Below are 27,486 nucleotides of genomic sequence, written 5' to 3'. Positions count from 1 at the left end.
TATTCACATGAAACACAGCTCGGGTAAAGCAAGGCCGCCATTTTAAACAAAGCTCTGCTACCACACTGAAGCCAGACACCACTCCAGGAGTACAATACTGCTCGAGCCACACTGCCATTTTATGAGGGCTTTCTTTTCTCCCTCTTCACCAAACCTGTGTATCCAAAAGTTCCCTTTCCCCTCCTTCTCCCCTGCCCCCCCCAATAGTCCCTCACCCATAGCAGTTGCAATTCAAACCAGATGGTTTTCTTTTCTTTCTAGGAGGTTGTCAGAGAAATTACACTTGTCTCAGTCACCAAAGCTGTGTCACACTGAAAGCAAGTGGTTGAGATGAAAATTGTATTTCTTGCAACGTGCAGCATCTGGCGCACAGCTGTTGTGCTGAATGAAATACCAAGTTAACAGCAGTGTGGAACAGTTGAAGTTCTCCCCAAAGTAGTATTGCTGAGTTTCTAAATATGCCTCTTAAATTATACTCTGGTGAAAAATCAGTCAACCTCGATCTTTGCCTCTGTCTCCCTTTCCCTTGTGCCCCATTTCTGCTTCTCCATATTTAGCACAACAAAGTAACAACGAACAGCGTGGCCTTTCACAAAAACCAATCCCCACCTGCTCATTTACTACAGCAGCTTCACAGTATGGGTTGAGCTGCTGGGTATTTTTCTTTAAATGTCTGCTGACTGAAGAGGCCTGGCATAGCGTGGAGGCTGTGTTTGACAAAGCATCTGTAGTGAAAGGACCTGCCTGCATCACCTCCCACACTCACCGAACACCTGCACACTGACAAATGAATCCCAAGAGCTCCCTTTGAAAAAGAAACAAGTCCCTGTACCTCTGTGTGGCTGAATGGCAATTAGTCCCCCTTCCTTGCATGCTTCCCTCCCTAAATAAAGTTGTTAATGCTGTTGTCTTGGCTAAGACTCCCCACTCTGTGCCTCAAAACTGCCCTGAGCTGACACCACAGCCAAGCCTGCCCTGCAAAGACAGAGCCTAGATCTTTTAGGCTCCTTTGAAAAGGCTGTCTGCAATCAGGTCAGCCTACTCTGCCTCACATGCAAAGACATTTTTCTCATTGCCAAACAGTCTAGGAGTAAAAGAGGGGTTTGCGTGAGCAGAGGCAGCTCCTCAGGAAGGCTGTGAGGAGAGGAGGGAGTCTCACAAGTGACAGATGGAGAAGAAAAGCAGAGGGGGAGCTGCAGTCATGAATCACTGTAAGGGTATTTCACCAGCTGGCTGCAAAGATAACCAGACTGCTTGAAACAGGGGAAAATCTGAGAAGGAAATGAGAATAATGGTGCACTGCTGTTGCAGCTCAGTGCCAGTGACAAGTTAAGGGATCTACATCCTGGGAGTTGTGTTTAACTGCTTTAGCCAGAGATGCTAAGAGCAAGTTCCAACCCCTACAGATCTGCCCTAGTGCTCCTGGGGTTTTGCTGGGGACCTCACCTCAGGAAAGATGACTGAAATAGAGAAATAAAATTCAAGAAATGTGTTTCTGGTGATGAGAATGACTGAGGGATGAAATGAATAGGGAAAACCAGGATGTGGGTGGGGGTTAAGCATCACTTGAAAGGGGATGGCGGGCCAGAAAAATATTTCCCTTTACTGAAATAACTTCAGCTCTTCTTCTCAAGGTTACTATGGGTCAATCTCTTCTAGCTAAACATGCTGGTGATTTTCCTTCCTTATGAAACTCCCTTTATATCCTCTTTTAGCAGTTGCCTTCTGAGAACAGAAGCAATAAGGTTTGCTTTTGCTGCAATCTTCATCTTGCCCTACTCAGCAAATCTGAACAGGAAGGGACTCAGGCATCATCAAAGATGAAAGACTCCACAGTGAATAGCTCATATTTATATTAGTCAGGTGAGTTCCTAAATGTAAGAAACAGAGACAGATCATGAGACAGGGCACAGTTCCTTTATTTCAGGTTTTAAATCTCCTCTGCCACATTTATAAAAGTGCTAATGAAAGGCTGAGGTTGTGCCAATGCACTTAGAAGCAGGCATGACCATGATCCATTAAATATGGATAGGTTTGCCTTGTAATATGTCAGACTGAGGTTCAGCTCCTGAACCACCAAATGTTTTACCCTTAAATGTTTGACTAGAAAAGAATTTGGTGTTCTTTTCATGCTTTTATGCTAGCACATTCAGCACACATACTCACTTTGTAGCTTTCCTGGCAGGGTGAAAACAGGGGCAAATCTGTTGCCCACAATACAGCCCACCCAGCAAGACCAAATGCTGGTCAGACAGAGCAGGAGACTGAGATGGAGGCAATTCCTCCCTCCTGCACATGGACATCGTGGTGCAGCCACACAGTCACTGTGCAGAGTGGCTTCAGAGACCTCCCTTGTGGTATCCCACAGATGCTGCTAGAGAAACAAGGAGCAGCTATGCACATCTTCCCCTGGGACACTGGTTTCCCTCCTGTACACTATGTTCCTCATAGCACAGTGCTCTAGCCTGCAAGACTGCCCTGTCTCTGCGTCTATGGCAGCCCTTCAAGGTGGAACTGTGCCAAGTCCAGTGAAAAGGGAGCCTCTGTGGTTTTGGAAGAAGGACAACAAATCAAATCACAGTTGCATATCTACTATAATATCCACATTAGTATTACCTTCTACAGCCCTGCTCCTCAGACTGCCTTTGTGAGCCCTGAACTGTGCAGCAATATTTTTTAGAATGACTCTCAGACAATTCCAGAAGGCTGAAGAATTTGACATGCAACTTTGTCTTATCTTAGTTCCTAAAGAAAGGTAAAAAACTTCAAACATGGCAACATGTATTGTAGATATCCCAACAGCAACTTTTCTGATTTCTAGCACATACCAGTGTTGCACACTGGGAATTTTGGGTCAACTTTAGGCAAAGCAGAAAGGGAGAGTTTGGTTTCAGAAGACACTCTGAATATGAACAAGCACAGCAGCTTTTCATGGAGCTGTTCTGATAGTCTGTTCCAATAATTTTTATTTTGTCGCTACACTTTATACCGCAAACATCCCTTGATTTCTCATATGGATGATCTCTTGCAAAATCACCAAGCATGATGTGCCGCAGCTGGTGACTTTGGGAAAACAGGAAACTTTCCATCCCACTATGATGCCTCTTACGGAAATTACCAATTAGCAAATGTGACACTTAACTGGCCCTTACTAGGTTTGACAATTGACATTCCATGAAAGTAAATGGGAAGCAGTTATCACTTCTTCAGTTTAATATTTCAAATTGACTTATGTTTCCAATTATTTTGAATGAGATCAACCAGACTGAGTCAATCCATGGCTACCCAAGATGTCATAGGGAAACCAGACTTTAATAATCTTTAGAAGTGACCTACCTAACAGCAAACTTATCCTTACACCAACTGAGGATCAGTTTACTCAGTGTGCTCAGTGCTTGGTGTTCAAGCCTGCTCATGCACATGTGCATGTCACACTACTGAAGGACTGTTAATTTACAGAATCCAGATACACCAGAAAACCTTAAGATTTTGGTGTAAACCTTAAACCGTAAGATTTTCTGGTGTATCTGGATGCTGTTCATTTACCTACCCAGACAACCATGAGAGCATGTCTGTCTCAACATACTCTTAGAGAGAAGAAAACAGATGGCACTTACCTCCAACAGCATTACAGCGAGATGTCATTTCCCAGAGGACCAAAGCCATGGAGTACACATCTGTTTGTTTGAAGGATTCCATGTTCTCTAGGTTCATCCTAGACTCCAAAACCTCAGGGGCCATATATCTTGCTGTGCCAACCTACAGGAGAAGAGATAGGGGAGAGCTCAAGAGCTGAAATTGCAATTCATGTTTTGGATTCCACTGTGATTTAACTCCAGCTTTCACAGAAACAGTGCCATTTGACATGTATCCAAAAATTCAGGCTATACTTGGCGCAGGCCATATTTTCTGCTGCCAGGGGAATCTGGCATTGTCCTGACTACCAACTTACTTGCACCTCTCCTGGTGAGGAAAAAAAAGGCCTTTGTTAGTTCCTTAAGCAAATAATTTTGACACTGATAAATTTTCTCACTCTTTGGCCATTCACAGATAAATTCCAACCTTTGGGCCTGAAGCAATTGCTGCTGACCAAGTGTCTTTCAGATGAGCAAGAAACACATTGTATTATATTGCACGGCATATTACAGTGTTAGCTGTTTCTTTTCATGGCAGGCTTAAAAGGAGAGTAAATGCAGGCCTGGGAGAAGAAAGCAAACACACAAATACAGAATGCAGAACCACACATTTGAATCGAAACCAAAAATCTGCCCCTTTGAAAAAAACATTCTCATAAACTTTATTCATACTGAGCAATTTTCAGCAATGACTTTAGCAGCTTTGCTGAGATCTGGATTATGATTTTGCATTACAGAAGGTGAAGTTTAAAAGTCTGTTTTTATCACAAGAAAAGATTTAAGGAAGAATTCTTGGATCACTCAACAGTTGCTCTCAAATGACAAACTCTTCACAGGGTATAAATAACATATCCCCCTTGAAAAACTGCAAACAGAAGTCTTTCATCAGACAAAGACAGCTTCAAGTTGAAGACTGGTTAATGGCAGAGATGAACAAACATAAGTGGGTGATGCAGTAGGACATATGATTTAAATGAGCTGTTTACACCACAGCAATCACTCCAGAGCCCAGAGGCAAGCAGGGCTGCAAAAGATCATTTCAGTTACTGGGTCTGCACCTGCAGACAGCCACATAGTAAATGTACAGTCTTGACAGAGCCCTATGATACTCTTTTTATAAGCTTCTGTAAACATGTCTTATCACCTCAGGCTCAGGGCAAAGGGGAAGATGTTCCACAAAAGTGGAAAGTATCACAAGAAGAAGGAAAGATCAAGAACATGGCTTTGTCATAGGACCTTGCAACAGCAGGCAATCTCTGTGTCAAAAATATCTGAAGGGTTGTAGGATCAAAGCCTTTATAAACAGAGGACAGAAAAAAAAAATCAGTGTGAGCAGTCCCAAATTTAAGTTCCCTGCTGCATTGACACTGATGAATTTAAGGCCAAGCATGTGAATAGCAGCTATACACTGAAGAAGAACTTGGGACAGTCGTGTCTCAGCACCACCAAGGTGAGCACCGACTCCCTTACCTACATAAAATGTACATATGGAAACACTGGAGCAGAGGTTGCTGCTACCCACCATTAACTCTCTAGCACAGGATTTCTTCTCCAAGCACACCCCATCCAAAACTTGAAAAGGTTACCTGTGCACATGGGCAAACATCTGCAAACCTTGCAGATTTTAACAAGATAAACGATGCCTAAACACAGGTCCCTCACATTGCCACAAAGTTCTGTCCTGGTCTGGCATTTAACATGCTCTTTGCAGCAATAAAAAGGATTCTGCACTTTTGCAGGACAGTGGAGGATGAAGGCCTACAACTAAAATGCACAGAAGAAAGCGCAGACAAAAATGGACTTGAAGAATGCTATCAGGCCAATCTTACATCCATCCTGCTTAGAACTTATCATATATTCCATTCTACTTATGTCCCTTTATCTGCATCTAGATTATTAGGTCTTTTGGCCAAAGACACTTTTTCTGTATCTTGAAAACAAGTGACTCCTGAGCCTCAAAGGCATTTTAGGTATCTGAACTCTGGAAATTCCAAGCTGATTGCCCCTCTAGAGTCTGGATATGCTTCTTCTTTGCAAATACCAGTCTGCTTTCAGTTCTTGATTTTCCAAAACTTCTAGAGAGGGACCATCTCACTTCATTTTTGTGATGTTTGAATCTTCTTTTACTGGAGATCTTACATTTCTTTCAAGCTGTTGAGAGATGTTTCATGCCCTGAGGTGCATCAGTCAGAGAGGCAGTATGTATTTCTCTTTTGCTCTTATGGGAAACCATCTATTACAAGGGTGCTGATGCTGCTGAGGTACAGAACTGCTGTCCTTGCAGTCACCTACCACTTCTCTGAACACAGTGGAAAGAAGTCCAGATTTATATGGTCACATTAAGTAATGTGTGCAAATATTAACCATCATGGATGACCAAACTCAAAAGAGCGCAAAGGTTCTACAGGGTAGAAAGGTGGTTTCCAACCTGGTATTGTAGTCAATAATGGCTATATCTGCATGATATGGAAGGTATTTGGATAGACTGGAAAGAAGATGGCTTTGTAATCCCAACAATTTGCCTTCAATTTGGTGTCTAAGGATGACTAGTAAAACAGTTAAATACTTACACTCTTATTTATTTCATCGAAAGATCAGGTTTTTATTGAATTAAAAATTGGGTCAGCTCCATTATACAGGTTATAAAATTGAATCTCCTAGTGGCAAGGGTTTGAGTCAAAGGGGAAATTCTAGAAATTACGCAGAAAGCAAATCTTGGTGCAAGACTTCTTAAAAAAGCTTAAAAGCTACAGCATTGAAGCTAACATGTTGGAGAATTAAAGTGGGTTGCTCATGTGTGCCCAAAAAGAACAAGGCAGAGTTGGGAACCAAATAAATTGACTCATGCTCCTTGTCACAGAGAAGAACAACAGCTGGGTCACCTCCAAACAGATTCACTGAAGCTAAACAAAATAAAACAGTCAGCCTCAACATCAGAGCCCAAGGACACCAACTCCAAAACCATAACCTGATCTGGACAGCCCTGTACTTTGTCATCAGTGCTGGTGTGGACTGTGGAAGTGGCAATATCCTCCTACTTCCAAGTGACTCTGAGCAATGAAATCAGCTTGCAATAAGGGTCCGCTTTAAGCAAAGTGTCTGTGGGTAATGACTTTCAGAGTCCTTGTCTTGCTTCAAATGGGACCAGTCTTATGACTGACAATCTGGTATGAATGACTTCATTGAACTCTAAAAAGATCTGGCATGCTGGAGAGAAATTATATGTAACAGAGTAGTGTTTGTAGCATTTTAAATATGACTCCACTAACTAACATTCACTCCTGGCTCTGGTTAATAGATCTTCTAAAAATGAGATCAGGACAGTTGCTTTTCAATAAGGAGACTTCCAAAGGCATATCCACATTTGATAAAGCACAGTAAAACTCCTGTGAACTCAACAGCACACCACAGACTGAAGATTTGTCCCTGAAAATATTCTAAGCTAAAATATTAGTTCCATGCAAGGTAAAAGTCAGTTTAAATTGACAAGATTTGAGTGACTCGTATAAAAAGATAAATATAAAACCACACAAATATGTGTATAATTAAATTATTAGGAATTAAGTTAACAAATTATCTGAATTTATACTATGAGAGTTTTTCATTAAAAGAGACAATATGTAGATGTAGGTAATCTCCAACACCTTAATAAACATCCCTGTCAAGTAGATGAGTATCATCCATACTCCTTAGTTGAAAAATCACAACAGGGCAATTATTTTTATTTGACATCCTTGTATTTGCTTACATGCGGAGAATGTAGCATTCATTAAGGAGGTCTTTTTTGAATTTTAAAATTGTATCAGTAATTACGTGCTTACAGTTGTGAGGATGCAAGGCTGACTTCATGTACACTGGAGCAGAACAGGATTGGGCCAAGTCACACAGCAGTGTAATGCCATCAGGCATGAAAACTGGATCAAAACCTCACAACATGAAGCAGATCCTTATTGTATTTGTGTGTGTGCATTGCAGCAGCATTGTGAAGAGTTGCTAACAAGCTCATACATACTTGGTTTAAGAGAGAGGATGGTTGCACACACACACATGCAGGTCTCCAATCATAACAAAACCTACATTGCACTCCTCTCATTGTTGCTTTAATGTTTAGAGCCTCTTTGTTTATAAACACATTCACATTAATTTTAAATTATTTTAAGTCAAAACTGCCATAGAAGCTTTTTCCATCTTTTCAGCCCAGGAACTGACAAACTGGTACATTACCTGCTCCCCTTTCAACCTTCTAACTTACCTGCCCACTGTTAGCCAAGTCATCCACAGACAGGGAAGGGTCCAGCCTCAGGGATAACCCAAAGTCACAGAGGCAGCAGGTTAAATCATTTTTCACCAGGATGTTGGAACTCTTTAGGTCCCTGTGTACGATAGGTGTTTTGGGACGACCACAGGGTGTGTGATCACTGTGCAGATGGGCAATCCCTCGGGCCAAGGACCCGCCAAGTTTCCAGAGGTCCTCCCAGCTGATAATGTGTCGTGTGAGATATTCCTGCAAGTTTCCTTTAGCATGGAAGGCAGTGATCAACCAATACTGTTTGCCAAGGTCTGTCTTACGTTCCTCTGCTGTCAAGAACTGGAGTATGTTCTCGTGCTTGAGGTTTACATCTGAAAATATGTCTTTCTCAGTTTTCCAGGAAGCATATTCTTCATAGGAGAAAATCTTGACTGCCACAGTTTCATACTGTTCTGATGTGTTTTGCTTCAATTTGGCTTTATAAACTTCAGCAAACCTTCCTTTGCCAACAACAACGTCCAACTCAATGGGCAGCAGCTCTGTGTTGTGGTTGATGTTGTTGGCACATGTGGAGCTGATGTCTGAGCGGTCGTCGTCTAACATAATGGCACAGCCATCACTGCAGTCCTTATGCTTCTTGGGCTTAACATTCTTCTCCCATGCCTTGCTGAGCTTCCTCTTCTTGTGAGTGCGGTAGGCATAAAAGATAACAATCACAGCAACAGAAATCACCAGTAACGGGACAAGACTTATGATTGTGACTTTGGAAATTTCATCTTTCTCCTCTGGCTTATGGGGGTCATCTGTAAAGAACAGAAGGAGGGCATGCATGAAGTTGTATCATAGTTTGATATGTACAGATGGCAGTCAATAATTATAATTTTTATCCAGAATGCAATACATTATCTTCTCCCCTAATAGCAAATAAAAATTGTCACTGCTTTTTTGCTTCAAAATGTTGTTTTGTATGTAGGCCTCTGCTTACCACCCTGTTTGCTTACTTTATAAAAAGCCAAAACTGAACAAGTAAGAACCTAATGTAATTTATTAGCTTTGTTCTTCTCTCAGGCTTTTAATACATAATGGATGAAATCTTCACTTTCCTGAATACAATAGCCAAGGTCTCCTGTACTTACTCTGTCAATGTATTCTTGACAGAACTGCTCCTTTAACCACTAATTACTAGAACATATTCATTTTTTATAAGTAAACAGACAATGAAGCCTGTGAACTCCCACTTGCCCGGCTTATTACTCCAGATCCAGTATACTTTAGTAGGATCCCTGCAAAGCCATCTTCAGGAAGTCTGTTCACACATTATACAAAAATATTTAGGCACAAATATGTATGCTTCCATATAGACCCAAAAAACAGAACTCATTCTCATGCTTTGATGTATGTGAGTGTTGCTAGAACTAATTGAAACACCTGCATGTAAACAGGCTCAGAACAGTCACCACCACCACCCTCCAGGTACTTCTATATGGATTTATGTCTTGGAATTCTTCCTCTGTGGGTTCCTTGCTGGCTGTACTCTGTTTTTCTGCTGTAAAGAAGATGTTCACTCCAAACTCCATACCTGGTGCACTGCACACACCAACATATTCTTAGGTGGAATATATAGGGAATAGAAGAACAACAGGGACCTATTCTAGAACAGGGATGTGTTTTGGGAAGAGTACAGACTATTATTCTACAGGTAAGAGCTGCCCTGTCACCTCTAAAAACTACCTTCTAGTTAGTTCAGAATTTCTTTGGGAAGACAACCAGTTTAAAAGGGAACAGTTTTGTTCCAAGAAGAGATTAAAGGAGGGCCAGAGTTTTTATCTGAAACTGATTTGATCAAACAAATTGAAATTTACTCTCTTAGTCTCTTTCTTCCTTTGAGCCACATAAAATGTACTGTATCATTTTTGCATGAAGGAGGGAATTGTTAGGAAGAAGCCCTGGGAGCCTAACCTGAATGGGCTGAAACAAATGAAGCTGCAGCTACAGTTAAGCAAGTGGCTTGTGGCAGCAGCCTGATGCTCTGGCGGATGCTCACAGCCACGTCATTGACTCAGGCTCTGTGTACCAGGCCAAATAAGTCAATATGAAAAAGAAAAGTTTAATAAGGTCTGAAGGGAAGTTGTCACTAACTACATTAGCCACAAGTCTCTGTTTCCCCTACTCTGTGCCTTTCAAAACAAAGGTGAGCAATGCTAAAATGGATAAGGGTAAAAAGTCTACAATTAGAACAAGCAGTGCCTCTGACCCTCCAATTTCACTTGTAATCACTATTCCAATGTAAACTCAGCTGGCAATTAGCGGGAGCCACCAGCTGTTCAAAGGCAGGTGATAGGACATCTGAAAAGTATATTCTTTTTATTTGGAAACAGGCTTGCATCCTGAAACAGGATGTGCTTCCTCTCTTTAAAAGGTTCATCAACCAGATGCAAGCGAGTAATTAAATCCTAGCCTCTTAGAGGGTTTCAAGGAAGAAGAAGTGCCTTTCTAGCCTGTCATTCCCAGCCTAGCACAGGTCAATGACATGTACCTACAAAAATATATTTCCTTCATTTATGCAAAAGAATTTGAAGTAATCCCTCCTTCCAGACCTATGCATACCACAAATCCTTATTCTCCAGTAGTTTCTCTTGACAAAATGTTAGTAAATTTTAAAATGATTACATTTTAAATCAAAACAATACCTAAAAATTCATCACAGAATAAAGCCAACTCTTCTGCTTTTAAACATATTGAAGAGGAGAAAAAAACCTGCTGTGTTTTTATGGCTTTTACGGGAGGAATATATTTAGAAAGTCAAATGTCACTGTCAGTAAATAGATTTGCATAGCTTATTCCCTTGTGCATTCTTTGCTTCTCAAAAATCTGCTTTATTAAGAACTTGGGAAACACCCTGGTGGAGGAGAACTGACTGCATTGTGGGATGGCTGTTTTGGAGTTTTGACTGCTAGCAGGTCACAACTACGTGACACAACTATGACCTATAACAATCAGAGAAAGTAATTTTGTTGAATATTTGGGGTTCAGTTTTGCTGGTTTTGTTTTTTTGGTGCTTTTTCTTGACCACAGAAAAGCATGCTTAAGTCTGGACTCTGCCCTTGGAAATGAGTAACATGTCATCCATATCATAGGGTATACTCTTTCACAATGATGAAAATGTTTCTTTAGGGCATTTTAAGTCATTTTTCTTTGCCACAGAGCTGCAGCATGTAGACCAGATATCTGAAATAGAAATATCTTTCAAAATGAGTGACAAAAGCCTCAAGATGTATTAGTTGTCTTTCAAGCAGTCAGAGGCAGCTGGGTGCATGTTCAGCTCTGAGGAGAAACACACCCTGTTCCTTTACTGTTATGGACTGTGTGAGGATCTCCAATCATTCCTACAATGTCCTAGAGCAGGCTGTATTATTTCGCTCTACAGCTGAGAACTCTCCAGCAGAGTTCTCAGCTCCTTCAGCTCTTCCTCTTTTTGCACAAGAGAAAGCTCTGCTTGCGGTACAGGGGAATTTCTGGGTAGAAGGGAAAAAAGTGTCAATGTTGCAAATGTTACTTGAAAAAGAATGTAAAAAAAAGTTAATCAAAGCAGAAGCTGAGCAGTTTGGCCACTTCCCCCTGAGCAGTGTATCATCCTGCAGCCCTGCTGCAAAGTGACACATCCGCTTTGGCATGCTCACTTGGAGGAAGCAGAGAAGCAGGGGGTGAAAAGCATACAGCTGCACAACCCCACCTAAAGCAGCAGGGACAAAGACTTGCTAATTTTCAGTATTTAAGACACTAGGCAAATCCCACTCAATGTCTGGGAAGTGCAAGAATGAGCACACATCAGGGAGAACTGAGTGTCAGGACTGACAAGGCTGAACTCTAAGCTTAGGAGGGGACCAAGCTGCCTGACAGGAGAATTAAAGGGGATAGCAAGAGCAAAGAGCTGGTGGCACTGAGGTGTGTCCCAAGCAAGTAATTTCTGGAACTGTCTTTGATTTTGCCTGATGATATGAGCAGAATCAAATCACTGATTCCAGCACAAACTAAGGATAGGGTACTTCTCTGCAAAATCTATGTACAAAATCAAGACAGGATCAAAATTCAGAGCATAGCTGTATGTTTGCATAGTGGCTAGCCAACATTTTATGGCTTGACTACAGGAATCTAAGAATAAATATGTTCACTTATAAATAAGTACCTATGACTGAAACCTCGTAATTTAAAAAACAGGAGTGCAGCTTCCTCTTTCTGAGCATTGGAATGAGCAAAATCTGGCTGTATAGGCAGGCAAAGAAACAGTTAAATGAAACAGCCTTTCATGCTTTGCAAACGTGCTTCTAAATAACTTTCCCCACCCACAACTATTATTTGGGTGGACCAGTCCTTTCTTAAGCTTCAAAAGAGCCTATTAATATAGCATAACAATGGAGAAGTTGAGCTAAAAGAAAGCTTCCTGTATGTGGTTTAAACTAAGCACAAACCATCTGCATAACCCTTAACACTGCCTAAGCCTTGAGGGAATAGGGCTCAGGTGCCAAGGAAAATGGAAACACTGTACAGCCCCTGTTCAGTCAGGGAGCTTCAAAGCCCTAGAGCTTGCAAATTCTTTAGGTTGGTTTTCATGTCTTTGATACTACTTTAGTGTCATTGAACTTTGGAAGGAATAAGTAAAACAATGGCAGTGAAATGAGGACACACTTGAATGGCAGGGCAGCAGAATGCCCAGCCAGTACTGACAGAACTACTTCCTTGCTGTCTGCTGCTCCTGTGAGCTCTAAAGCTGCTGCCTATTCAACTGCTAGTCAAAGCCACAGAGCAGAGAAAAAATATATTTGATATTAGCAGAACTCAAGTTAAATATCTCAACACCAATATATTGTGCAGTGTCTTAAAAATTCCCAGAAACACAAAGTCACAAAACATGGTCCCAGACACAGAACTGGGATCTAGTTATTTTGCAAGATCCCAAGACACAAAGCAGCCCTTTGAGCTGACTGGAGAAAAACTCCATTTTGTAGAAATTCTGAGGTTTCAAAGTTTGATTTGAATTCCACACTGGAATGAAAACCAACACTTTTTGAATGCTTTTGCCTGAACAGAATTTCTGTTCAAATGTTGCAGTTTGGCAAGAGAAGTATGTGAGTGCTGAATCCCCAGCAGTGAGTGGACTGGTATGGGTGGGGTACAGCAGCTTTGAGTTCAAGACCTGCTCTGAATCAAGGGAGAGCTTTTTACAAAATGGGAGTTTGAAACTTGCATGTGTAGTGATTTCTGAGCAAGGCACTAGGCAATAAAATATGGAAAAGCCTGCCCATCTCTTTAGTACTGTCCGGATGAAAACTAGCTCCATAAAATGCTTCACTTTCAGTGAAATAAAATTTACTCTGAACAGCTGTTTGGAGTAATTTAATTTACCTCTATTGAAGAAATCTGAAGTGGAAATGAAATTCTGTAGCTCAGTGTTTCATGTACATTCCTGATTTTGGTCTTTTTAGAATTAAAATGGCTTGGAAATCTTCAGCAAAACATTTTTTGGTGGGAAATATTGATTTTCAAAACAAAAACTCTCCTTCTGACACTTCTATACTTTCCCTGAAACCCCTATCTTGAGGACAAAAGTGGCCTGAAAGTGGATCCAACTTTTAAAAATTTCTGCTAGTTTTACAGGCATTGTTTTGGGGGAGTTTGAAGATGGGGGGTGGGGAGTTTTTTACTCAGGGTGGAGGGTGTTTCCTTAGGAAAATGGTTGATCCTGACACAAAATACTTGGTAATAATCAAATTCAAATGCCACACTCCAAATTAATCTGCTTTTTTTTATCATGATAGCTTCTTGGAAACATTTTAAATTTTCATACTTGCTGGAGATGATTTTTTTTTTCAATTTAATAGTTTTGCTGTGCAGGAAATCAGTTTCGCCCCTCCTTCAACTCTATGCTGAGCCAACTCATGGCAGAAGAGAGAGATTACTAGATTTTAAAAACAGAGTGGGCTCTATCTTACCATCCAGTGGAAAATAAACCATGGCATTTCTTGCAGACTTTCCTGAAGGTAGAATTCCTTCAACAAGATCCTGTATTTGACAGGATCTTTTTTTGGACTAGGTAATCCAAGTCTGTCAAAGGCCAGTAAGTTGTGCTTGAGCTGTATGTCTTCATCTTTTAGTGTGAAAAGGATATTACCAGGATATCCAAAAGAGGATCTCTCTGCTGGAGAGGCACTACCTCCGGTAGTTGGCAGGTCTGCCTGGCCTGCTATAGAATCATGGAATTGTTTAGGTTGGAAAAGACCTCTAAGATCATCAAGTCCAACTGTAAACCCAGTACTGCCAAGTCTACCACTAAACCATGTCTCTAAGTGCCACATCTACAGATCTTTTAAATACTTCAAGGGATGCTCATTCAACCACTTCCCTGGAGAACCTGTTCCAGTGCTTAACAACACTTTTGGTGAAGAAATTTCCCCAGCTATCCAATCTAAACATCCTTTGTACAACTTGAGGCCATTTCCTCTTGTTCCATTGCTTCTTATTTGGGGGAAGATGTTGACTCCCATCTTGCTACAACCTCCTTTCAAATGGTAGTTGAAAGCCAAAAAAGGTTCCCCCTTAACCTCCTGTTCTCTTGGCTAGACAACCTCAACTCCCTCAGACACTCTTCACAGGACTTGTGCCGGAGATCCTTCCCCAGCTTTGCTGCCCTTCTCTGGACACGCTCCAGCAACTCAATGTCCTTCTTGTAGCGAGGGGCCCACAGGATTTGATGTGCCCTCAGCAGTGCTGAGCTCAGGGGGATAATCACTGCACTAGGTGTGCTGGCTCCACTCTTTCTGAGACAGGCCAGGATGCCACGGGCCCTCTTGGCCCCCGGCTCTCACTGCTGGCTCGTGCTCAGCCACTGCTGACCAGCACCCCCAGGTCCTTTCCCTCCAGGCAGCTCTGCTGCCACTCCTCCTTCAGCCTGCAGCACTGCATGCAGTGGCTGTGACCCAAGCACAGCTTCCAGCACTTTGTGCCCTAAGGGTTTACTTAAAGGTATGGGAATTCATTCATCTGCTCTTTTGGGTATTTGACTGCCTAAATGTTGTGCTGCAGTCAACAAATGTCTGGCAAACCAGGCCTAGCTCTCTTAATGCATGTCACTGCCCAGTGCCACCACTTATCTCTTTTCCTGAAAGGTAGTAAGTATGAGCTACTTTAAAGACCAGTGGCACACCCACTGCTGCCCTCCCCTGCAGACCTGCAGTTTTGGCCTTGGCACACCTAGGGGGATCAGGACTCATGACTTCTCTTTAACACCCAGGGAAAATCCCCAGTTACATGACCCAGTTATATGTGTTACATGTTGGAAGAGTTATGCATATGCATCTGTCACCTGATGGGAATGGCTGCATTTTAGTCACAAGGGTGAGAGGGAGGCAACTTCATTGCCTCTGGGTGGCTTACTTCAGCAAAAAGGCTGGGCAGCAATGACCTAATGGATATCTCATCTATTGTAAGCAGGATTTCATTTTTCAACTGATTGCCAAGTATGCTATTCAGCACCCAGGAGGTCTAAGAAACTTAAGCTCTAAGACAGAACACATAGTTTGTTGCTGCTTTTATATTCCCCCACTGCTGGCTAGAAAGCATTTCCTTGGTTTGCTGGCACAGCACCCATTTGCTTAAAATCTTCCACCCCACTAAAGCATTCCCTTCTTATCTCTTCCATTCTAATAGGTCCCTTCACTGTGTGTACATGGCATCTCTCACACACTTCGACATTTTAGCTGAGCTTTTCTACTCAGCAATATGAAAGCCAACATATTTTAACTTTACATGATGTGACTGAGTTTCTGGGATACATGGCTCAGTTATAGAGCTTGGGTGTCTGCTGCTGTTTGCTGGTGGATTTCTGGAACAAATCAATCTCTCCAATTTCAATATGTTTCAACAGATGCCACACATTAACCACTATTTTTATTCTCAGCCTGAGTTTCACCCCTCCAACCTTTCCCAAAATATTATGTTGCCAGTGTTAGTTACAGTTTGTTTCTGTCTGTAATTATTAAAGTCTCTTCCATGACAACCTGATAAAAGGTTGGCCACATTCCCATACTTATTAAGCTCTCAAGTGATGCAAATTGTAACAAATATGCCAACCAGACTGGAAGAGCACTGCCTAGTTTGTTTTTACACAAATCTGTAACTGAGCATGGTTATTTTCCTAAGAAGCAAACAATACAAATAATACAGAGCAAACCAAAATTTTGGCTCCTTTAGCCTCTTTTCATTCTATTTCCTTTCTATCCCATTAAGTGAATCAGATGTTCAGCATTACACAGCCTCTCCTTTGGTTACACACAGCTGCAGGCACTGGGTGGGACTCCAGCGCCTGCAAATACCTAAGAGGAAACACAGAGAACAAAGCCAATATACAAGCAGTGAGAGGCTCTGTGCAATGTTATGTAATGTTACTGACCTCTTTTATGGGGCAGCTGGAATACAGTTACCTTCTGAACATGTTAGTTGGATAACAGAAAGAGAGATTAATGAAAGCCTTTGTTAAAATTCACTTGGAAGCAGTCCAGCTGTAATCATCTCCCTTCTGATGTTCCTTGAGCACCGGACAACTCATCACACAAGTATTTATGGACTGGTGACTCTTTGCACACAGATCTTAACTCTGAGATCCTCCTATGTTGTCAAGTAAAATCACTAACACTTTGACTCTAGTAAGGAGAGGAAGAGGAGAGAAAGAAAGGAAAAGACAGGATCAGCATGTTAGAGACAAATGAGAGGTACAAAGTTAAGGACATTCTGAAACATTATCCATATTTCCTGCAGTCTGGGCACAGGACAAGGCATCACACAGGCATGCTTGTGGTGATTCAGGCAGCAGGGCAGCACCAGCTCTCCCAGGTAACAACTGTACACAGTGAGCAATCACAACACTTGGAGCACTGCAAATCCACAGGCTGTAATTTGTTCAGGCAAATGACTCAGCCACAATTGATTAATCAAATAGGCATGTTTCTTACACTCTCAATTAGCCAGCTCTGTAAAACCAGGATCAATATGAAGTCAAAAAAACCTGCTAAAAAGTAGCACAACACTCTCCCTCCCTCAACACACTTCCCCAATTAGCTTCATATTTCTTTTTGATCTGTCAGTCATCTCTGTCACTGAGGTTTTGGTATTTCAAGACAACTGTCTGGATGGTTCAGAGTTGCTGCTTAAGTTGCTGCATATCTGGGTGTGGTGGGAATATCCACAATAATGACTTCGTCTTGCAGTAGGTGAGCACTAAACACAGTCTACCAAAACAATCTCACAGACACCTTGGTTGCAAGCTTCATGGAGATATGCATAGCATGGCAAGACACAGGTGAGGATAAAAAAATTACCACCATGTCAGTTATTAGAACGAAGCAACTATAAACAAAACAGAACTGTGTTGATATTCTGGTTCCAACTTTTGAGTTCTCTGCACCGTTGCTTGGATTGAACATGATGCCCAGGATAACAATTGCATATATATTGGTAACAGTATTTAAAGGATTTGTTTTCTTGTTTGCAGTCTCCACTGCTGGTTTGCATATTAATAAATGACTGTGCCTAAATGAACTGCACAAGAGGAAGGAGTTCCATTGCACAGCAGGTAGGCAGGTCATGCACCAAGTAACATTCAGGAATCCCATCTTCTTGTCTACAATGAGTACCTGGTCATTTCTGCCCATGGAGAACAGGTTGGATGTGGGGCTGGAAAGGGCACTTGGTACTGCTTGGTCCCTTAGGGTAAACCAGGCTTAACTTCAGTCAAAGACCTTGGGATTGTTAGCAAAGCCCAGCTTTGTTAGGCAGCTGTCATGCTCACACTGGCTGATGGCTGGGAGGTGTGGTGAAGGGAAAGCAGAGGAACAAAGCTGCCCAATCATCACAGGAGAACTGGGACTGTGCAAACAACTGCAGACAGACCTGATTCATCCCAGCAGATCAAAGTAGAAGAAGGTAAAGCAAGATTGACAAGATCCGCCAGACACAACCAGACATCAGGGTGCAAAAAGCCCTCATAGTCTAGTCCTGCTCTCATTTTTTCCACAACAGAAGGACCAGGCCTCTGTCTGCTACCTAGCCAGCTTCTAGCCACCCAAGGCCTTTTACCCCAATTCTGCCTAATCTTTTCCAGTGGTTTTGCTCCCTAGCTTTGCCTTCTGGTAACACTAACATTAGACTTTTGAATAAATAATAATTACAAAACACTGGCATTGAGATTTGCTGTGAGAAGCATTTTTCCATGGCAGGGATGAAAGCTGCTTGCCAGTCACCCACAATTTTGTTTGGCAAAAAAAAGAGAGCGATTAAAAAATAAACACAGAGTAGTCAGATTTACAATGGTTACCTGTCTCCTACATGTTATTTCTCCAAGAAGTACAGAACATTATTTGGAGTGATTTTGCACTCAGTATTTTCCACCAGCTGCCTGTGGCCTGGAGTGCCAGGGATCTGAATCAGGGTCAGCCCCCTGACACAGCAGAACTACAGGCATATTAGGCACATGTTTGACTGTGTCTTGCTTATCCTGCAGACTGGCAATTTGAATGAAAATCCATTAAAAACCAGGCATTTGATTTTCATGTATGTACTTAACACATTTCTAAAGTCACTCTTGAGTGAGTCACAACACCTCCAATAACCAAAACCTTTAGATGCTTGTGTCTAAAAATGGAGTCAGGAGGCTTGCCCTTCACAGTCAAGACTCATGCAAGCCAGTAGTGCTATAAATCAATTCTTCCATAAGCAATAACAGCTCAGCTGTGAATCACTGGAATTCAGTGACTAACCTTTGGTGGATATTAGAACTTGTTGCCTTAACCAGGGTTTTTTTTCTTACCTCAGAAACAGCAGAAACAAACTAAACTTGGTCTGTCTTAAGTGCATACAGGAAGAAGAGGTAAAATACTAGTAATTTATAACAATTGCTTGAAAGGAAATGCTGTGATCAATAGGTGAAAAATTGTAATCTTTTTAATCTCTATTTGTGCCAATAAATTATTAAAATCAGTGTTTGATCAGGCTTTTTTAGAGTAGCTCTCATCTTGCTCTCCAAAACTAGAATGTGCAAAACCATTGCAAAAAAGTTCTTGTTCTGCTCTTTAAGAAATGTAGAGAAAAAAACCCTGCAAGAACAATGTACAGAATAGATCTGGATGACAGTCATTCCAAAGGCAAAATTATTACAGGCTATTATCTAGTTGTCTGGAGGAGCCATGGACCAGCTGGCTGTGATGTTCTGCTCAAAGTTAAACACAGACAGGAAACCGCATGTCTGATACTGTAAAAATCGTTTGTCTTCCTGCCATGGCTAACCAGGCAAGCAACCCAAAGGGGCTGTTTTCATTTAAAAGAAACACTAATCCACAACAATAAAAAAGGAATGACAAAGCCTCAATTCTCCCCCCTCTTGACTGGAGTTAATGCCTGTGTTTATGAATGAACTGGAAATGTTATGGAGTGAAGTTTTACATTACTTTAATTTTTATCTGTAGTTATTCACTTAATACATATGAATGCAGCACATGGTTTTCATGAGTCACCTGAAGTGCTCACAGCACGTGACCTAGAAGGAAAGGCTCCACTGGAAGAGTGAAAGGAATTTGGGTAAAAAGACCGGGTTTAAATTTCTACTACTCCTTGTAGGTTGATCTGGAAGAGTGAGTGAGCTGCAGAGTTCATAGGAATCAAGGCACTTGGTGCTGAATTTTAGAAAGGTTTTCATAACTGTACATACACACCAAAGACACATATTTATCAGTGATTTCATTCAGCTACATAGCTCCAGGAAAAACAGCTATAACGTGGCTAACATACAATTTAGCCAAAATCCACAAGGGTGTGGTACATATTGTACAAAAACACTAGGCAGCTGACACAGAGTAAGATCTCTTCTCTGGGGACACATTCTCTTCAATAAAAGCACGCAATCTGTCTACCTGGGTATACCACTTGTGCTCATATCAATACCAGTATATGCTCCAAATTCTTTAAAGGTTACCCAAGTAAGGGTTGGTCACACAACCATGGATGAGCAGTCAGGTTGTCTGGTTTCAAATCAAGCTTGACGAGGGGATGAGGAAGACGGGGATGAGGGCTGGCACCACAAAGGGATAGCCTGGGCCAAGGGAAGCAAAAACATGCTAGCTTGCTCTTGGCTAATTTGGTGTGGTTTTGAGACCTAAACTAGTTGGCCTTCTTGGAGGTTAGGAAGTGAGAGCTACAGTTGCTCACATAGTCATTCACCTCAGTGCAGTGCCACACCATATTTCCCAGGAATGGAAACAGCATCCCAAGCCTTCATTATCTGAGGTAACAAGGACCTAATTATATCCTTTTCTGAGGAATTTATGGGTAATGGGGATGGGTGTGGTGTGCCACACCCCTTCAGAAGTGTGAATACATACATTTCTCCATAGGAGACCTCACCCTTCCCTGTGAGAAACCTGACTTTGTCTCAGTAAAATAATCACAGCAGGTAGCACAAAATAAAGCAAAAGGGGTGTGTGCACCCACACACATCTGTGTGTGCAGCAGTAGGTCCAGCAGCACTGCACACACCTGCACTGCCTTCACTGTGTCTGCAGTGGCCCTCAACAGAGCTCAGAAGTGGAATGGGGATGGGTTATGCACTTGTGGTTTGGTCTGCACTCACATTTCCCTGGTTTACCTGAATTCACATACACTGCCTTGTGCCATGTAGGTGTGGGGGAATATATTCCCCAGAGAAGGAGCCTAGCTTCTTCACACCCACCACAAGGGAGGTGCAGATGATCAGTTACACCAGAGAAGCTGACTTAAAATTCACATCCTATCAGGTTATCAGTAACATCTCTACATGCAGATAACACACTCAGGCAATACAGCCTTTTAGAAGAGGTAGGACCTTAAAAATAGCATTTGCCTTTAGTTTGAATTTTATAATGTAATTAGCATGTGTTGCATTTTGGTGTGCCCACAGAACAACTGTAAACATCTTGCTTTCATCTTCCATCAGCTTTTAAGTGCAATATCTTGAGCTGAATATGAGACTTACTTCAAAATGAGGACAGCCTGGCAGGAAGAAGTACCCTCAGAACACAGAAAAGAAAGATTGAGATTTTTCAAGATTCAAGAAATACTAAAATAGCACCTGCCATTAGAAGTTCTCCCCCACAAAATGCAATTCCAAAGGACATCAGTATAACACAGTTAATATTAACACAGTTAATATTACTTGCAAGGAATGTAGGAATGCCAGGTAAATTATTAAACCTACCTGATGTAAAAATGAGCATATCATTGCATTCTTCACCTTTGCAGGAACACATGAACATCAATCCCCCATCATCCTTCTTTTCCCTCATTAAACACTGCTCTGAGTCATAGTCATCCAAAATGTGACCATACAGTTTTTCCTGGGGGTCGTGGCATATTGTTTCTAATGTCACATTTTCATCATTCTGTCTCCTAAAAATGAAAAGGAGAAAACTGAAATCAAAAAAGAAATATTTTATAAAGGGAGCAGACAGGACCACACCTGGCCAAAATTTACCACTTTTGAGAACATAAACAGCATTTAAAGAGCATCCTATGTTTTTCTCTGTCTTTGTTGAATGGGGCAAATTTGGCACCGTCTGGGCTCCTCACAGCTGTACAATGGCACAGCTATTCCTGAATCATATTCCTGCTAAGCTCACAAGAGTGCCTCTGAAAATCTCACTTAGAATTATTCAAGCTAATGCTTGATGAACTGCTGTGAACTTCAGAACATACTTTTGGTTTTTGTGGTCACTAAGTAGACAGTAAAAATCTGTGGGAAATTACGAGAAAAACTGAATTATTTCCTCAAAATCAGAGAATTTCTAGTGAGTTGGTCTTTTCATTTTGCTTTTGAAGTCTACAATCAGCACAGTTTGTGGACTGAAGGAGTTATATACAAAAAAACCCCCTCAACTAACTAAAACCACCCCAGCAAAATATCAATCATAAAAACTGATGCAAGTTAGAGTTGCCTCACAGTCAGGGAAATATTTATAGCTGATAATCTGGACCATATTCCTGCGTTTTGTCCTGGTCCACAGATTTAATTTCACTGACAAAAGACTTGTTGGCAAAAAAGCATTTTACAGTTCTCAACTTACTTGCCTTTTGGATAAATGGTAATGAAAAATCCAACATTTATCTTAAATTGTACGACAGCTCCTTTTTATGGCAATAATAGACACTGATGACTTACTAAAGAATCACAGGAGAAATCCGAAAAAGCACACTGGACTGATCCTGAACTGAAATGCCTACTTCCAATTATGCTGAACATCTCAATTCAATGGACACAACTAATACCTCAGGACATGAATTAGTTATGTCCCTCTGTAAGTGGTTCTAATTATTTTACTAAATCAGCAACAATACTGCAAACACTCTGTTGTGTTCCTTTAGTCCAGTTATTAACTCATTAAGAGTGGTTCTGGCTTTCCTTGGTAGGACTGGATTCCCATTTATGAAAGGGCAAGGGATGCCCCAGTTTTTAGACTGGAACACAAGCTTAAAGCAAATAAATAAAAAAAAGATTTACAATTCATTTTCATAAACTCTTGACTTCTTTGAACCAAGACAGGGGCTACAAAAAAAGCGTCATGCCTACATCAAAGTCTCCACCTACACAGAAGTTTTTTCCCATTAAGAGGAAATATTTCTACCTGTACATGGCAATAAGCCTCTTGTGATAAACCTACATAATCTAGTTCCCTTGAAACCTGAGAGAGAATTGTCTTTGTTCAGCAACTGTCACTGCAATCCTCTCTTGAGCCTCAAATCTGTTTCTACTCTTGAGTGCTGTGGGTGGATACAACTTAAAGGCTTGTGCAAAACCATGCCTCTTTTCCAATAAGTGTAAACTGGAACAGAACTGTTTTAGAAAAAAACAAGTCCCCAGAACATTTCATATCAGAATTGTTAACCTCAAGCAACTCTTGGTATGCTGTGCAGAGATATGAGCTGGAATCAGGAGAGCAAAGCCTGGTGAGGGAGCAGGGACATTCTGAATAACTTACCATATAGCAACACAGACTTCACTACTCTTCTCACAGATAGAAGTGATGTTGCAGTTACTCCTGCACCGATGTTGGTTTGAGCAGGTTGTTGCTTTAATATCACAAAACTTGCATAAGTTTGACATTTTCAGTCCACTTTCCTTATTTCTTTCTACAGGTGATGTAAATTCAGCTTAAGAAAAAAAAAAAAGGAAACTCAATAATGGTAGGTGATCAGATTGCATTATTGCTTATTATGAAGATAAGGTTTTCATCAGCAGCAAACATTTCCTCTTACCTTAAATTAGAAAATCTTTGATCTTTCGTAGCTACCAATTTTCTTTACAGCAAGGTAAGTGCCATGATGTCAAGACCAGGTTAATCAAAGTGAATTTGAAAAGCGAAATGAATTTCTATTGACTTCAGAGGGAGCAAAGTTGCTCTGTAATTGGCAGAATTATGCATTTTCCAAAAAATTTGCACTGAAATAGCTCCTCTGCACTCACCCATTTGCATTACTCACAGGCAGTGTGTCTGTGCCCCATGTATAACACTGCATCATGGTCTATGTGCCACAGTAACTGTAGCTTCCAGACTGAGAATGCACATTAGCTGTGTGATATCATTATAACATGGATCAGCATGAAATTTGCAATTTTGTCTTTACTAATCTGAGGCATAACCTAGGTGTCATCCCTAATCTGATTACTGTTCACACATAAAAATCACAGAGCTGGAACAGACTTTGAGCTTAAGGTAGATGGCCTGCCAGAGAATGTGGGTAAAGCTCAAGCTAGAAATGCAATAGGGCATCTGTGCAGCTCATGTGATCTACTGCAGGAGTCTAACTGGGCCAACTGCAGGGGACTTGAACTCAAACTAACTTGCAATGACAGCCTGTCTTGTAGATGCCTGCTTTGACCCAACAGCTACTTTTCTGCACCAAGAAATTGAAGAATGGCATGCTTACTGGTTCTGAGTCTCAGTTCTTGCCATCTGCTTCAGTGTGGCAGCAGTAAGGAAAGATATTTTTGTGCCAGTGTTTGAACTTCAGGAAAGATACTTTTAGCTCAAAAACTATTTTGAAAAGACAATGTAACTACAAGGAACAGAAAACGCTGACACAAAATTCTTCCTAAAGCTAAAACTAACATGCAACTATCTGAAGTGGAGCAGACCATCAACAACAGTTTCAGTCTGACTCAGTTTGCAATGTAATTGGAAAAGTAGGGTGAACCACTTTGAGGAGATACTGGGCTTACATGCAGCACAGCCCTTCTCTTGTAGCCACCTGCATGTTAAAACTGCGTTCATATTGCTTTCTGTAGCCAAATGTTGCTAGTCAACCCGTAATAGGCAACCAGGGATTTATAATTTCCCCCTCTCTCTACTCAATTAGCTGAGAAATCAATTTTTTCCTTCTAGAACTTCACTTTTTACTACCATTAGACTATTTTACTACAGGAAATAAATACACATGATTTTGCCAGGAGGAAATAAAAGAGCCTCCTGCTAACATTTTCAATTGAGTTCTGAACCATTGTAAAAGATGGAGAGAAAGGTTTTCTCTCCATCCAAACCACACATCTTTCTCATCACTAGCATGCTCTGGTACTGACCTAAGGTCTCTGATCTAACAGCCACTACACTCAGTGGCAAAACTTCCAATGGTTTTATGGTATAGAAGAGGATGCTGCACAGAGGGGCGGTTAGGATGAGCTCACTGGGTGTGGCATTGCGCTCCTCCCTGCTTTTGGCTCAAGCAAGAGCTAGCAGTGGTGGCTGTGAGGGCTGCACCTGGCTTAAAGCTGGACTCTGGGAAGACAGATAACAGCACAATAGCTGAGGGCCATAAAACTTACTCAGCAGCTGAGGTCTAGTTGAGCATGCGCCAAGCAAAATACAGCTGGCATGCAAATACTACTATAAGTCAATCATCTTACTCCATAAATAGGGAACAGCCCAGGGTCTGCTGAGCTCTCCTGCACAGCTGTGGGCTGCATGCCAGGATCTCCCCTTGAACAGGGATGCCTCTTGAGGTTGTGAGAATACTTATTGCACTAAATACTCAGTAAGTGAAAGGGGAATAAGCAAGCTGAAACTTTGAAATCTTAGCTAAGTGAGATAAGTGCACTGCTGTGCACATATAATCCTTTGGACCTAAGTTCCTAGCCTGGAACTAGGTCTGGATCCAGCCACACATGGAAACCACCTGAGAAGGGGGTTTAGAATGCGAGAGGGTCCTTTCTGAACCTCCTGACTCAACATGAGGATGTCTCTGACAGTTTGTCCCACCTTGTCCTCTATGCAGTAAATAACCAAGTGTATGTCGCCATCAAAGCTTGTTATAGCGCTGTCATGTTTACTATCAAGCTTTGTCAAAATAAACATTGCCACTTTTCCAAGGGAGGTGTGCCACCCCATTTGCAACACTGGGAGCTCTTACATGGGTGGAAAACGCTGGCAGGATATTATGGGCTGGCGGAATTTTAAGCTCCAGGTAAACATTTCTTGTTTTGTTGTGTTGCAACAACTCCCAGGAGCCATGTAGAGGAACAAAGCCTCATTGAAGCAGGTGTGGTAGGAACTCAGAAGGTCTTGAATGTAGTATTCTATGAAATACATGTCAACATAATCCTCACTACGGCAAATGGTACATCTCTTCTGGATGGTGTACATCTCCTCTTCCTTACCACACGCTGAAGAGAAACTAATAGCTGTCACAACTTATCTAGGTTGCAGTAATGATTGAAACAACCTGATAGTGAGGGACTGTCCCTCTACCCAGAAAAAACCCCAATCCATGGGGCTAAAAGCCTGGAATGAAAATAGAGATAAATACTGAGGGAGAGGTGAAGTGACTCATCCAAATGTACACAGGAAACCTGTGGCAGGGGTGCCTGCAACTGAGCACGGGGGAAAGGCATCAGCTGCATCTATGCCGCTTTCAGCTCTGAGCTCACGTGGCAGCCGTGGCATGATGGTTGCCTGTGCATTAACATGACTCAGTCCCCTCCAGTGGCCACAGCACCAGAGCCAAGAGCCACATGAAGGTGGGTCCTTAGGTAAACTGTTTCAAGCACATTATGTTTGTTGAGAGAAAGGGTTTGGTTCCTACGCCATCCCTGGCTGTGCCAGGTTCTACCAAGGCTCACCCACTGGAACAAATGGATTAAAATAATTATGTTTGGACCTCTTCCAAGGAGGGATATCCAACCCAAACTACTTGATTGAAAAAAAAAAAAAAAAAAAGAAAAAGAAAAAAAAAAGCCATCTGGAAAGCAGCAATCCCCTCTAAAGTCACAAACCTTAAGTTTCTAAGGTAGGCATTAGTTTAATCACTAGCAACAGTAGCAAAAGGTTGGCCAGTTAGGACCAGGTAATTTCTGATCAGGTTTAATTACTATCAAAAGCTAATGGGGTTTTGGGACTTCCAGAACTGACTACACTTGCATTTTCTCCCCAAAATTCTTCTAACAGAGGCTGACATATCAGTGACTCTTTCATGCCTCTGGCAGTTCAAATTGTCCTGGTGGACAAATTTTATTCCACATTTGGTTCAACATTTGGTTTAAAGTGAGACTGCAGTTTACTTTCCCTAAGACTGTCACAATGCTCTAGCAGATGTTGGTCTGTTTGTTATCACTCCTTGGCCTTGTCTCCTGTGATAACCCATCTAGTTCCAAACTAAAGGCACATTTGATTTTTTCTATCTGATGCTGAAACCACACCCTGCAGATGGCCTGAGGGGAAATCTGGAGTTAGATAGGAACTTTGATGTCACTCTTTGATTACAGACTGCTACTAGACTCTGAGAACTCAGAAATCTTCAAAAGATGGGTCTTCTTCCAAGTCACATGAACTCACACCTATCTTTAATCAATATAGTCCTGCCTGGAGAATGACAAATTGGTAGGATTCTTCCCTAGGAAAGTGTATTCACTCATTCCCTGAGGGACTCGTAAGCAAGGAGTGGTTCAGGACCAGCAGACTGCTCCTCTTCTTGTAGTCACTTAAATGTTCACCTCTAAATATATTTTTCTTTTTATTATTAAAAATAATTTTTATTTTTTTGTCAATAAAAATATTGACAAAATATTTGACTATCCTGCTGCACACCTCATACCACATGAGCCATCTCAAGATTTTCTCCTGTTGAGAAAACCAAAGTCACTTGAATACTGTGGACATAACCAACCTTTGATTTTGCAAGAAAGAAAATTGGATATAATGAAAAAGTTAACAGAGAAATCACAGATTTGCAAAGGTGAATGAAGCCCTTCTAAAGTGTGTGCTTGTGTCCTAAAATTTGAATTTGCCACCCACTGTCTAATGTTAAATTTCTTATTTTGACTTCTACAGGAAGCCTAATTCTAGCTTTCCTTGCTTCTTTGTCCATGGAAAGGGCTCCAAATAAAAGACTGTGCTGTCTTGGCTATGAAACTTTCAGCCAACCAGTTCAGCAGAGATCAGCCACTGTGGTTAAAATGTATGGAACATGCAAGCCAGCATGTGGACTGGACATTACGGAAGAGACACTAGAGCAGTCACATTAGAAATGTCCACTCCA

The 27,486-nt window shown here is 41.5% G+C and overlaps 1 protein-coding gene across 4 annotated transcripts in view; it reads right to left on the bottom strand.

Moving 5' to 3' along the window:
* Nucleotides 1–27,486, bottom strand: part of TGFBR2 (transforming growth factor beta receptor 2) — a 60,178-nt gene that overhangs the window by 9,242 nt on the left and 23,450 nt on the right. For all 4 annotated transcript variants that reach the window (XM_074539033.1, XM_074539026.1, XM_074539049.1 and 1 more), the window contains 4 exons: nt 22,938–23,109; nt 21,161–21,351; nt 7,888–8,687; nt 3,618–3,759 (listed from right to left, as the gene is read on the bottom strand). In XM_074539033.1, coding sequence (XP_074395134.1) covers nt 3,618–3,759; nt 7,888–8,687; nt 21,161–21,351; nt 22,938–23,109 — 1,305 coding nt within the window. The remainder of the gene's footprint in view (nt 1–3,617; nt 3,760–7,887; nt 8,688–21,160; nt 21,352–22,937; nt 23,110–27,486) is intronic.

Source organism: Zonotrichia albicollis, chromosome 1 (genome assembly GCF_047830755.1).
Source record: "Zonotrichia albicollis isolate bZonAlb1 chromosome 1, bZonAlb1.hap1, whole genome shotgun sequence".
Lineage (NCBI taxonomy): Eukaryota > Metazoa > Chordata > Aves > Passeriformes > Passerellidae > Zonotrichia > Zonotrichia albicollis.
This window is presented reverse-complemented; position numbering and strand designations above follow the sequence as displayed.